This window comes from Talpa europaea, assembly GCF_964194135.1.
Source record: "Talpa europaea genome assembly, chromosome: 9".
Lineage (NCBI taxonomy): Eukaryota > Metazoa > Chordata > Mammalia > Eulipotyphla > Talpidae > Talpa > Talpa europaea.
In genome coordinates, this window is record NC_140076.1 from 105604144 (window position 1) to 105618617 (window position 14474).

At 40.0% G+C, this 14474-nt stretch overlaps 1 protein-coding gene across 1 annotated transcript in view; it reads left to right on the forward strand.

The window, feature by feature from the left end:
• Positions 1–14474, forward strand: part of EEIG2 (EEIG family member 2) — a gene marked incomplete at both ends in the record, with an annotated part of 48387 nt that overhangs the window by 8900 nt on the left and 25013 nt on the right. Inside the window, 2 exons of the mRNA XM_084243362.1 lie at positions 10232–10352; positions 14072–14101. Of these exons, the coding sequence (XP_084099488.1) occupies positions 10232–10352; positions 14072–14101 (151 nt within the window). The remainder of the gene's footprint in view (positions 1–10231; positions 10353–14071; positions 14102–14474) is intronic.

Here is a 14474-nt window from a genome sequence, read left to right on the forward strand (position 1 = left end):
TTTTCATATGCATTACAGGGTAAGTGGTGTACATAAAACTGAATGATCTTGGGCCTCCCCGGTGGCGCAGCGGTTGAGCGCTGGGTTGCGAAGCTGCCTGCAGTCTCTGCAGCGCCAGTTCGATCCCTGGCTGCTCCCCAGCCACCAGAGGAGGGTCCCACATGGCGCGCAGACCTCTCCTGCCGCCCGCTGCTCCCCTCAGCAGTGTACTTCGGTCCTTCTGCCTGCTCTGCTCCCCACTCTGGCTCTGGTGGGTTCTCTCACCCTCCCGCGCTTCTGACTGTACCCAGTGCTTGTATGTATGAATGTATAAATAAATGAACGAATAAATAAATAAATAAATCTTTAAAAAACTGAATGATCTTAAGATTTTCAATATGCATATAAAATAATTTTGTGTTCTGTGACTTAGGTTTCTTCACTACTTATGGGAGTACGAAACGAGGTCATGTTAGGTCTTTTTCTGCCTAGGAGACCTTGCTTCCTGTGTGTGTATGTGTGTATGTGTGTGTGTGTGTTTCTCACTCACACTGGCACACAAACATAATCTTCGTCCCCACCAATCTTTCCATTCTCATTTCAGAGAACAAAATATTCTCCTGTTCAGTGCCGATCTGTATCTTTTATCCCATCTCACTTCCCACTTCATTGCTTTCTATGCAATTCTGATCCAAACTTTATGAAAAAATAATCTATATTTGCTCTCTCTTTAGCATTCTTCCTCTCCCCTCAACAGCATATTTTTTGACTTCCACCCAGTAGTTTCAACAGAAACTGTACTTGCTGACATCATCAGCCTTCCCTCATTGCCATATCTAGCCAATATTTCCTCATTTGCGCCTTTGTGCTCTGTTTAAAATTCTGTGATAATTACCTTTGCTTGAAGCCACTCTCTTAAATCCATGAACTTTATTCTCCACTTTTACTTCTCACTTTCCTGTTCCTTGCCATGAATTCTCTGAGGGAAATTCTGCCTAACACCCTCTTTTTTTTTTTTTTTTTTTTTTTAGTAGACTTTCTTCTTAGGCTCTATTTTCTCTAAAAAAATATTTTCTCCCATTTGGTAGGATGCATTTTCATTTTGTAGCTAGTTCCATTTACTTAGCTTTTTAATATTATGTAGTCTCATTTTTATTTTTGTTTTATAATTGCCTTTGCTTTTGGTTTCAATTCTAAAAAAAAAAAAAATCCTCTCCCACATTGACACCAACGACCTTTATTACCTATATTTTCTTCTAAGAGTTTTATGGTTTCAGATTTTATGTTCAAATTTAATACATTTCAAGTTTATTTTTGTATAAGGTGTAAGATAGTAGTCCAATTTAAGTGTTTTGCATGTGGCTGTCCAATAGTGAACTTGAGAGAAAAGTTTCATTGGAGTCGGGGAGCAAAAACCCAAGATTCAGGGGGCTGGGGGCGGGGTGAGCAGGTAATCAAGCAACAGAAGCAATTAATGTAATTTCTCTTTTGGGAAGTTTGCTGATGAAGAAAAAGAAAAGTAGAATTAGGCAAGGGCAGAAAACAGGAACAAGTAACAATTTTATGTATTTTTAAGATAGAGACTTGATTATTATAGGTTGGGATAGAGAAATAATGTGAGAGAAAATAGGGACACAGATATTAAAAACAAACCCCATGATTGAAAGTTTGTTTTTCTGTTATCTTTAAAAAAATTTTCTCTCCCGAAACCTGTTCTGGTTTCAGAAGAAATTCTCAGACTTTTCCTAATGAAATGCTATTTCCAAGTATTGTGGCTTAGAAACCAGCTTATATCCAAGATTTATCTTAATGAAATGAGGAATAGATATAATATTGAGTTTGGAATTTGTGTGTTTGTTTCATTTCATTTTAGAGAGTCATCACTAGCATACCATTAGAATAAACTCATTTTCTTTCTTGTTAAAATTTTATGTATTTCCTTGTTCACAGAGGCAAGCACATTTCAGTAGCAACTTCTGGGAATTCTCTGGTGCTAATGTCTGAAGTTATTAAGACTTTATTTTCTATAATTACCTTATTGAGGCAAGTTCAGGATTCCATACATTATTTTTAAAAATATCCTTTTTAATATCTTTTATATTTAGAAATATCTTTGCATACCTCGCAGACGTGAAGATTTCCCCAATTTTGGTCATTCCTTGTTATTAGGGAATGACTTCCAGAAAGCTCAAATGAATAATCTACATTGGACAGCCCTGTGGGCCTCACTGTTTCCTCTGTGTACAAGGCAGAGACAGTTTTAGAAATAACAGCACCAGGAACGTAGTTAGAAAAGATTGTTCATAGTCCTTGCAAAAGAAGGTAATTAGTTCCAGAATTTTGTTTGTAAGCCAGATTAGGAAAGAACCTTATATAAGCAACCATAAATTACCTTTACAATTTCTGTTAATAGAACAACTCAATCATTACTTTAGTAATACAGATAATAAGCATTTATAATTAGATACAATTGAAAGCTGTAAACTTGCATTATACTCATTAAGTATCAGCGTTTTTGAAGCAACCAGGAACTCAGTGATAACTGTAATGTCAGCACTTGGCCATTTCTAATTTGAGAAACTTTAAATTAATGCCAGCCAATAGCAAATAAGTAATACAGTGTGATGCATAAACCTGAAGTCCACATTGGCAGATCACACTGTCCAGAACATCAGAGCACGTATGCTCAATAACATCCTTCCATGTATAGCTCTCTTGTCACCTGGCCCTTTCACCACCACCCAGATCTCGTTCAGTCTCTTCCCCAGGACTCCCTTCAAAGTAGAGCCAACTAAGACTGTTACCGTGCCTTTGATTTTAATTTATTTCACTTGCACGAGTTTTTCCTCATAATTGTATCATTATTATTATTATTTTAAAGGATAACCAAGGCAATCAGAGTAGATAGAGCCCTCACGGTACAGTTTGTAATACTCTGTGCTATTTTGTCACATTCCAACTGTGTCACTGACTCATCCTACTCTCAGTCTCAAGAATGTAACCATTCTGCTTCTTTCTCTTCCTTATCTGTGTCCCCAAGTAGATCTTGATGACCTGAGCTTTGGAATCCACTACTTAATAACCCTGTATGTGAAAATTTCCTCAGGTGCGATAACATTCCCTATCGATAATTATACTTGTAAAAATACCAAATAGGAATACTTTCATAACACCCTGAAAAACTTCACAAAAATCCTATTTTTCCTGTTCTCTGTATCTTTCATTTGTAAGGTGATGTCAAATGTGCATATAAAATGTGCCCAGGAGTTACAGGAACAAGAGAACAGTTTTACCCAGGGACTGGAGAAATGTATCATAGAAAAAGCTTTTGGTTGAACTCTTGATTCCTAACACTTTGTGGTTTCCACAGTGCTTTGTACTTATATTACATCATTTGCATGTAATGAGGAACATTTACATGCTGAGATACATTTGCCTCTCTGACCACTCCTTTGAGTGCTACATGTTTATATCTATTTGCCTACTGAATAGTACCAAGTGAGGAATCCTGAGGCTCCTCAACTTCAAAATGTCCAAAACTGGACTATCATTTCACTCACTGTGTAATACCATCAGCAGAGTAAATGAAAATCTTGCATTAATTTTTTCAAGTGAGGGGGAGTACTGTCCACCCGACTTCTCAAGCCAAAAACACCTCTGGAGTGTGAGGGGTTCACTTGTTATTAGCATTGAAATTAAAAGTCACAACTTTATAGATCTATTTTGTCATTGGAGTCTTAAAATATTTAGGCCTCGGTTTCCCAAAGATTTATTTCCTTAGAAATCTGTATCTTCTATAAAATGGAAATTTTTGTTGATGTTGAAGAAATTTTTCTACTTCTAAATTTAATGATTATGTCTCTCTGGATGGCAAATATAAATGGACTTAGAACTACTTATATCCTTGATGACAACAACTTTTTACATTTATTATTGAGAGTCACTATAAGCCAGGTACTATTCCAGACACCAGGTGTGATATTCACTTGGTTTCCCAAAATTCCCATGAAGTATAGGTACTGTTACCAGTACCTATACTTCTCCTGTTGCATGGAGAAGGAATAGGGAAAAAACAGAGAGGTTGGGGGCTGTGTCCAGCATGACAGCAGGGAAGTCACAGAGGCACGATTTGAACCCAAGCTGACTGGCTCTGGACGCAGACTGATTCTCCATACAGTAATATAGTGTAGCAAAACAGCTTGTATTCCTCATAATGGGTTTTCATCACTATTTTTTAATAGTTAAAATTACCTTGAATTGCCAAGACATGGCATAATTTTAAATATGTGCCTAGAATATACATATGAAAGCAATTATAGCATATATGTAATCTAGTTAGCTGGTATTGTAACTAGTCACCCAAAAATAGGTCCATAATTTTCATTTTATTTTATAGCACTTTTATCTTTTAAAGACTTTTTAGATTTTCCTTTCTCTTTTGAAGCATAAACAATTACCACAGCACCATTTATCTTCCAAATCCTCTGCTGATTTCACAATCAACAACATTATCATTTTATCTTAGAAATAGTTGTCTTTCCACAGTACCAGCACAAATCATATTCTGTTGCTTTGTTTCTTGAAAGTAGTTAAGCAACTATAAAACTCATAGGAAATTAATGACTCACATAACGGAAAGCATTTACTAATGTGACTTTTGTCCCAGTTGCCAAGTAGTCTGAGCTTGTTTCCATGGCAACCCATCAGTATAACAAACTGTCACGAACCAGCTTTGCCGTTTTTCTGTTTGTTTGTGTAGTTTGGACAGCTTTCTGACAGCTGTGTGTATGTGCGTGTGTATGCATGTGTGCGTGTGTGTGCACTTTAAATATTATCACCAAAGAACATTCTGTAGAATTGCCTCGGGCACACAAATATTATTTTTATTTAGAGAACTTGCTTAATCTTTGAGGACTGTTATTTTTATATTTACAAAGCTGAAACATTATTTAAATCAACATTTCTGTTTGACTTCCTACCAAAAAAGTACATCATCAACAATTTTTAAGCTTATCACATAAAAAAAATTCATGTGTAATATTGGTTCATTTCATACGTGTGTAATTATAGGAGACTCTGCCAAAGACAAAGCAAGGAAAAAGGATGTTAGGACCTAGAATCTTGTCCTGGGGGTGGGTGATGGGAGAAGTTAACTCAACCAGATCTTGCCAGCCCCTCCTCAGGTGGCAGTGCCTGTAAGGTAGGGAACAGTGGACAGTAAGTATTCAGAAAATGAAGGCAGACCAGGTCCTACAGGACACCAGGCTTTCTCCTAAAAGCTGACTTAGGGAAGAATTCCTAGAGGATATAATGACTAAATTGAATGAGTTAGAATTAAACTGGTGAATGTGGGAAGTTGAAGAGGAGAGTATATATCAGGGAAGAGAAAGAACAAAAAGGAGCATTTATGTCGTAAACAAAGATATGCAAATGAGAAATAGTGTGAAGTAAATGGGGAACAAGCAGCATGAGACACAGATGGTCAAGGTAGGAGACTAAACACAGGCAGGCGCCTAATCATGGAGATGACATGTTAAGGTAGTTGGACCTCGTCCTCCAAGACATGGAGAAGCAGTGGAGGACTTTATCAAATTTACATTTAAAAAAAAAAAATGGGGTACAGGTCAGATGCGCGGGAGGTGAGAGAATTCACCAAAGACAGAGTGGGGAACAGAACAGGCAGACTGAGTGAAACACACTGCTGAGGGGAGCAGTGGGCGAACAGGAGAGGTCTGCTGTACCATGTGGGATTCTCGCTGGCCAGCCAGGATCAAACCCGCGCTACAGAGGCTGCAGAGAGCTTCACAGCGCTGCTGCGCTCAACCGCCTGTGCCACCAGGGGAGACCCTCAAATTTACGTTTTAGAAGGAACCCTCGGGTAGCAACAAGGAAGGTAGATTTAAGCAAGCACCATTTAGAAAGCTGTTGCTGAGTTTCAGGGAAGAACTGATGAGGAACTGAGTTAGGTAGTGGTGCTAGACACACGAAAGGCTGATTTAAGAATGTTGTTGAGTAACATAGGCAAGAAATGGTAGCAAGACTGTTTAAATGTTGACAGTCAGTCAACAATATTCATTGAGAGTTTCCTGTGGTTGGGAGTGTATTATCTAGAGTGTCATTTCTGGGATTCACCTACAATAAGTCAAGTCCACAGACAGCAGATGTGTTGCCAGAGGCATGGACAGATAACTCACACCAAGTCCCCAGGTAGATCCCTAGGTGGGCAAAACTGCAGTAGAATAGAACTGAAGTGCAGTCACAGCCTCCTTCCGGATCCATAGTCTGGTTTAAGATTGGCAGGTGTGGCTCCCACCGGGCAGGCGGGCAGGCACTACTAGACCACAGTAGAGTGGGACCAGAGCCAACGTACGAGGCTACTTCAGGGTATGCAGCCAAGTCGATAGTCAACAGGCTGAGTGCCAGGGGTGCCAAGTGGCTTGTCTTTTCTTGGTTCCTGGGCAGTGAGGACTACCTCTGGGACCATGTTTGAGCAGGTAAGAGCCAGGTCATAGGGCTGTTCAGGTCCACAGCCAGTGGCCCTGTGCCTGGGGCATACATGGATGTAGTTCTCGCAGATCTTTTAGTGGATGGGGCTAGAGCCAAGTGTACAGGAGTCAGGCTGCTTCCAGATCAGCAACCAGAACTAGAGTAGGTCTTGACTATGGGCCTGGTAGCAGCCATATGGCCCAGTTCCAGCCCTGCTTGACCACAATCCCCAAGTCAATTCCATCAGTCCAGAGACCTGGCAAGAGAAGGTCTTCACCTGCCAAAACCAGTCTGTAAAGTCTAGAGAAGGTCTCTGCTTTTTCAAATGCACATATATCATGCAAGACTGCACAGATCACCAAGAATTACATAAACATGATACCACTAAAGAAAACTCGATCCAGACTGAATCAAGACTATGGAAACAGACTGTGGATCCTGTACTGACTGAGGTGCAGACCTGCCTTCTCACGGCAACCCTCTTCAGTCCTGGATTCTACCAGGTTGTTATGACCTCCTACTAAGAACCCAAGACTCCCCATAAAGCCACTTTTGTCTCTGTATGTCTGTCAGATATTTGTTCCTATGGAGAATGAAGCCTGGGGACCTCTTATTCCACTATCTTGCTCTATAGGATAATTTCAAATGAGGGGGACAGGACTCTGGGATTCTAGAAGCACCTACCGCTATGTGAATAGCATTTGAATTCTGCAGATTCTTTAATTTGGCAATAAGTCCCAGGCTCTATCTAGTAGGATTTAGTTCTTCTGCATATAACAAAGTCAAAAATAAGCATTTTAAATAATAAAGTTTTAAAAGTTTAGAGGGAGACCATCCAGGGCCACATGGTTATTGGGACCCATCTTCCTGGTCAGTGTGTAACCACATGCTTTTCCTCAGAGCGGGCTTGTGGTCCAGGTCAGGTGATAGTTTTCAAGCAGACGAAGAAGGGTAAAAAGACATTGTGTCAACTGTCTGTTTTCCACTGTGCCTTCCAGAAGTCACACCTTATAGCCTCCATTTATATATTACTGACTTATATTATAACACACTCCCAGTTGCATGGGAGAGTGAGAAAATGCTGTTTTTTAACTGGATAGATTGCCAGTGTGAATAAAATCAGTGTTCTGTTTTTAAGGAAGGAAGGAGACTGGATACTGGATAAGCAACTGGCAAGCTCTGTCATATGTGACCTAGACACACTAGTTTAGCTAACTAGTCAGTGGGTAACCACCATGCTGGTGGGTCTCATAATAGGTGGAGGTTAGAGGTCTCAAAACCTCACCTAGAGACTAGGAGTACCAGGTGGAGGTGGTGAGTGATGGGTGAATATATGAGTCGAAGGACTAAATTAGAAGACCTTTAGATATGTGTGTTCTCAGTATTTGTATAGTATTTTAAGGCCTTAAGAGTAAAATGAGGGTCTCCCCTGGTGGCACAGGGGTTGAGCGCTGGACTGCGAAGCTGCCTGCAGCCTCTGCAGCGCCGGTTCCATCCGCAGCCACTGGCGAGGGTGCCACATGGCGTGCAGACCTCTCCTGCCGCCCGCTGCTCCCCTCAGCAGTGTACTTTGGTCCTTCTGCCTGCTCTGTTCCCCGCTCTGGCTCTGGTGAATTCTCTCACCCTCCCGCGCTTCTGACTGTACCCAGTGCTTGTATAAATAAATAAATCTTTAAAAAAAAAAAAAGTAAAATGAAAAGAAAGTCACTGATGAAGAACGTTGGTGGACATAACATTTTAATGTACAAAGGAAGAAGACTGAGAAGACGTGGTTACAGAAGAAGGGACCAGAGTGTTTCAGGCATGTCTGAGGGAGTCAACTGAGGATAAAACAGAGCCCATGGATTTGGCAGTTAGTTGCTCAGTGGTGGGCAGTGTTAGTGGAGTAGTAGGGGATAGAAGCCTGGTGTGGGGAGTTGAAAAATAATGGAGAGGTAAGGAATTGGAAAATGTACACAATTCTTTCAATTCCAGTTCTGCCCCTTCTAGCTGAATGACCTTGGAGAGATCACTTCATTTTCCTTTATACTTATTATTTGTAAAATGAAGCTGATAATACATGTAAAATATTTACAAGAACGAATGGTATGGGGCCTCCCCGGTGGCGCAGCGGTTGAGCGCTGGATTGCGAAGCTGCCCGCAGCCTCTGCAGCACCGGTTCGATCCCCGGCTGCTCCCCGGCCACCGGAGGAGGGTCCCACATGGCGCGCAGACCTCTCCTGCCGCCTGCTGCTCCCTCAGCAGTGTGCTTCAGTCCTTCTGCCTGCTCTGCTCCCCGCTCTGGCTCTGGTGAATTCTCTCACCCTCCCGCGCTTCTGACTGTACCCAGTGCATGTATAAACAAACAAACAAACAAACAAATAAAACATACCTCTATAAAAAAAAAAAAGACCGAATGGTATGTAATAAGCACTTAATAAATGCTGTCATTATTGTCATCATCATTAGCATTATTCTGAAGGGAAAGGGTGGTAGTGCGTTATAAATACACAGTCCAGACAGGAGCTGGAAGGTTTATGTCAAACCAAAATAGCCTAAAGGAGAAAGAGAAATACCAGATGGTGTCACCTATATGTGAAATATAGAGAAACCAAACAAAAAGGTCAAAGACAAACTTTGAAACCAACCCTTGAAAGCTGATCACAGAATTTAGGCATCCAGAGGCAGAGAAGAGGGTTGAGGATGGAGTAGGGAGGGAGCACAGTGGATTGTGGTGGGGGAACTACGGGTGCTTTGGTGGCTGTGCTGTAGTGACTACATGTGAAGGGGACGTCCCTGTACCTCCAAAACACTAACAACAATGTAAGCCAACCAGGAGCCTTCTTGGTGGCGCAAAGGGTTAAGAAGCAGTCCACAGCCACTGTGGCATGAGTTCAATCCCCGGCCAGGGAGGTGACCCACATGGCACAGCAGACCTCTCCTGACTCGCCCTCTGCTCCCCTCAGCAGTGTATTTCAGTCAGTCTGCCTGTTCTGTTCCCCACTCTGTCTCTGGTGAGGCCTCTCAAACTGCCCCCCCACCCCACCCCACCCCCCCGCGCACACACACACACCTCTGGCCTGCATTCCAGTTCTTGTATGCATAAATAAATAAAGATAAATCTTAAAATAAATAAATACATGCATTAATTTTAAGTAGGCCTGTTTTGACTATTAGTTGTGCTACCTCCTACTTAAATGACTTTTAGTCACCAGTGCTTATTCTTCTCCATAAAGCAAGGATAATGCCAGCTACCTCCTAGGGTTGTTAGGAGATTAAATAGCACATGGTAAGCTGTCAGTAGATGGTAGCTGCTGTTACTGTTAAGACTGGTATAGGAATAAAACTGTGACAGTTCACTTTAGAATAAGTATTTGTTTATATTTCTGTCCCTTACACAAACTGTAATCTATAAATCCTCTCATGTTAGGAAAATTGTCATTCTTATTTCATATGTTAAACACCTAGCACATATTCAAACCACCTAAAATAAATGTGTATTGTGTGTTGTTGAATGAATGATAGTGAAGCCTCAATTTATATTGATAGAACTGATACGTCAATTCATTTTTTCACCATTTCCTGCACATAATTAAAACCTTTCAAAGATTTTCAGATGACATTGCTAGGAATTTTTTTTCTTTCTATTTCACTGTTTACAAATACTGGCCTTTAGTATATCACATCTGCATTGTAGACTTGAGTAAAAGAGTGCTTTTTTAACATGTCATCAATAAGTTAATTAACTGGTTCTTTTTTTTTTTTTTCCCCCCTCTTTATCTTGCAGGGAGGTGGTGCAAGCAAATTGCGTTCACTGGAAAAAGAAGTTCTCATTTATGTGCAAAATGAGTGCAAGTGCTGCGACTGGCATCCTAGATCCTTGTATCTACAGGGTATCTGTGAGGAAGGTACAAAAATAACTTATTCCTTCTCTACTTTCAGAAACCATAATTAGTCCCATAGTCACCAACTAACTTTATTTAGCTCCACTTTATTGTTAGAACTGTTGTTTCACTTCACACTCACAGTAATAATTTAAATTGCTATGACAAATATGATGATGAATCTGAAGTTAAAAAGTAAAATATTATTTGAGAACATTGGTCTATCATCTCTTACTACTATTGCACACATAAGTGTTAACTTTATTTATATTACTTTGGGAGGCATATATGTCTGTATCCTACCACTCATTAAATTCCTCTCTGTCAGCATTGTCTTAGGGACTTTACAGGTATTATCCAATAATACCTCTGCAAATAGTTGTGATTTTTTTTTCCATTTTCAAGAAAACTGAGGCTTAAGGAGATGATTACTTGCCCATAATCACATAGATTATAAACAGTGTATTAAGTAGAGTCTCACACACATGTCCTTCTGATTCCAAGTATGTTTTATTTTTATGTTTTCCTTTCCACATGTTAGGTTGGGCATTACTTAATTTGGACCATCTGAGAACAACCAGAAAAGCAAAGCAAAATTAAAAATAGCTGGTTAAAGGCATCAGAAGCTGCAAAGCAATAAGGATTGAGAGACCTAGAATCATAAGCAAGGCAAGCATAAACAAAGGAGCCTATCATTTGGCATTGTTTTTACTTTCTTTTTTTTTTAAAGATTTATTTATGCATACAAGAGTTGGGGTACAGGCCAGAGATGGGGGGGTGAGAGGATTCACCAGAGACAGAGTGGGGGACAGAACAGGCAGATTGACCGAAGTACACTGCTGAGGGGAGCAGCAGGCGAGTCAGGGGAGGTCTGCTGCGCCATGTGGATTTCTCCCTGGCTGGCAGGGGATCGAACTCATTCTGCAGAGGCTGCAGATTGCTTCATAGTGCGGTGCTTAACCCCTTACGCCACCAGAGAGGCCCAGCTTTTACTTTCAAAGCATTTGCTAATTTGCAAACAGCGATATCGTAGCTGAGCTAAAGCAATAACTGACAGGCTAAAAAGATGAGCTGAGATTCCAGCAATTTTATAGGACTAAAGAAACAAAAATGAGTCCATTGCCCACCAGCAGGACCTCTGAGAGGGCAAGTGGTAGAAGGAGAGAAGAGCAGATACAGATCAGCCCTTGTAAAGACTGAAACTCAGTTTCCAGTCAGCTTAGTTCCTGTTTGGTTGGTGATCTGCCCCTGCCTTACTACCTGCCAGAAGCAAACGTACATATTCTCTGATGGGAAGTAACATTATTCTAAGCCTCAAATTATTTCTTCAGGTTATGCACAGAACCACCAAGCATACCAAGAGACACAACTGCATGAGCGAAATCCCAAAGGAAATGGACAATAGACTGGGAAAAATATAAATTTGAGGAAACTCAGGAATAAACTTCCACAATAACTATAATTAGTGAACAATATGGAGACTTTCAGCAGAGAACTAGACGCTACAAAAATATAGATTAAATTGAATTCTAGAACTGAAAAATACAGTAAGTAAATTTTGTAGCTAAAGAGATGAGGAAAAAATCTTACACATTGACTTAGTAGCAGGTTTACCACAAGTGAAGAGAATTCTAAAGAGCACGAAGATAAAGGGAAATAATGCACATTAAATCATGGAAGGAAAAAGGGTGAAATATGCAGAAAACAGTGCAAGGAGTAGGAAACAGTGTAAAGATCTAACATGTATAATTGGAGGAGAGAATCATGTCAAACGGATGAAAATATAAGACCACAGATTCAGAGCCTCCCCCGTGGCGCAGCGGTTGAGCGCTGGGTGGCAAAGCTGCCCGCAGCCTCTGCAGCTCCGGTTCTATCCCCGGCCACCGGGCAAGGGTCCCACATGGCACAGCAGACCTCTCCTGCCGCCCACTGCTCCCCTCAGCAGTGTACTTCATCAGTCTGCCTGTTCTGCTCTCCGCTCTGGCTCTGGTGAATTCTCTCACCCTCCTGTGCTTCTGACTGTACCCAGTGCTTGTATAAATAAATAAATAAATCTTAAAAAAAAAAAAAAATCACAGATTCAAAAATACTGTGAACCCCATTTAATAAGAGCAACAAACCTCACATGTTTAAACAGCAGAAGACTGGGGGGCTGGAACATGGAAAACGTGGAGAGGAAAAGTTCTAGATGATAAGAGTTGAGGCACTAAATTAGGGAGGGCCTTGTAGGATACGGTAATGGGTTTAGATTTTATTCTAATTATAATTGGAATCCATTTGAGTATTTAGTAAGGAGAGACATGATCTTGTAAGATCACCTTTGCTGCTGTGTAGATGATGAATTGTAGAGAAGTGGTTGGGATAACTCAGGTGAGAAATACTTAGGTTTTGCATGGAGTTAAGATCATACAGATGGTATGGTTTAGGATGTATTTTGGATTCCCCCCTCCCCAAAATGGACTGGATGTGGTGAATTGGAAGAACAGAATTGAGGCTAACTCTTGGACCTTCTACCAGAGCGTATGGGTAGATGATTGTGTTATTTATTAAAATGGTAAAGACTCATAGTTACACAGTCTGGGGGGGGCAGATAAGCGGTAGGCCTATTTTGTCATGTTTTAGTTTGAGTTATCTGAGAGATGGCAAGATGTAAATACAAGATGGCAAGTATTTAAAAATACTTGTCTGAAAAGCAGAAGACAAGGTCAGACTAGAGAGAGAGTTTGGGAGTCATCAGCATATGATTTTTTTATTTAAAGCAAGAGACCCTAAACCAAATCCTAATACCTAGAGGGTACTATAAATTACTACTAAAAAATTAAATATTACTAAATAAATACTATTAAATAAATTACTACTAAATTACAAGAAAGGACAAGAATTCTACATATCACTTCTTGTATGTGTGGCCAGTTCTTAGTCACACTGCCATTGCACAAAAGGAAGACGGAAAATGTATCTGTTACTTTATTTGGGGCAGCCGGGTACCCCAACTAAAAATGGAAAATTCTGTTACTTTGGAAAGGGGGAGAATAGGTAACTAGGGTACAACTGGTATTCTTTCTATAGAGATTGAATGAAAGAGTAAGTCCAGAAAAGGAGAGTGAGGGGGATCAGCCAGTGGGACAGGAATAAAGCCAGGCAGTTTGGCACCATGGAAGTTTAGAGAAGAAAATGACATAAGAAAGGAGGTGGGCCTGCCAAGTCTGTCAAATTCTGTCAAGAGATGAAGATAGAGTCTATGGCTTCATCAAAAATGGAAACCACTGGTGACATAAGAGCTGCCCTGGAAGGCAGATGAGTGCAAAAGCCCAACCAGTAAAGGGGAGAAATATATATTAATATGTGTATTATAATTTTCATATTAATATGTTGTTAATGTTACATATTAATATTATGTTATATTATAACTTTTTACAGAGTATTATGCTTAACGTAATAAGTAAGTTAACCTTTCTTTGGTGATTCAGTTTCTTGAAGTGAGTCCAGGATACTTTTTTGCAATTTCTCTTTAGCAAATAAATACTTGTCTTCTCACCATATGTCTCTTTCAGATTTAAGTTGATTCTAAATAAAATCCAGGGGGAGGGGCATCCAATTAGTTGGATTTAAGATCATCAGAATTTTACTGTCTATGATATTTAAAACCAGCATGTGAAGATTACTTCAGAATTATCTGACATATAGTTAATTTTAAATCTTTAATCATATGATGTCCTTATACTGTTTTTTATCTTTGACAGGAATTAAAAGGTGGAAAAGCTTATGCCAAGGTAAAAAGATGTCCTTTAACTCTTTGGAAATTTGTGTTATCACTCATTACTATTTATAAGCTTAAAAAATAAATGGTTTGCTTTTCTAGTTGCTGTTTAAGCTTGCCTGTTTTTAAATAAAGCAACTTGGAAATTGAAGAGTTGGATCCAACAATACATTACAGGCCAACTCTTTCTAAACTACTGATTATGGGATGTCACTCTTAAGTTTTAGCTTCCCTACTTAAAGATGATCTCTGGTTTGTGTTGACCATAGAAACTGCCAATTCAAACAACCCTCGAGAAAATATTTCCAATCCTACTTCCCAGTGGAATGGAACCTGTGCTCTTTTTGCACTGTGTGTATGCTCTGCTGCCCTTTGCATATTAGCTA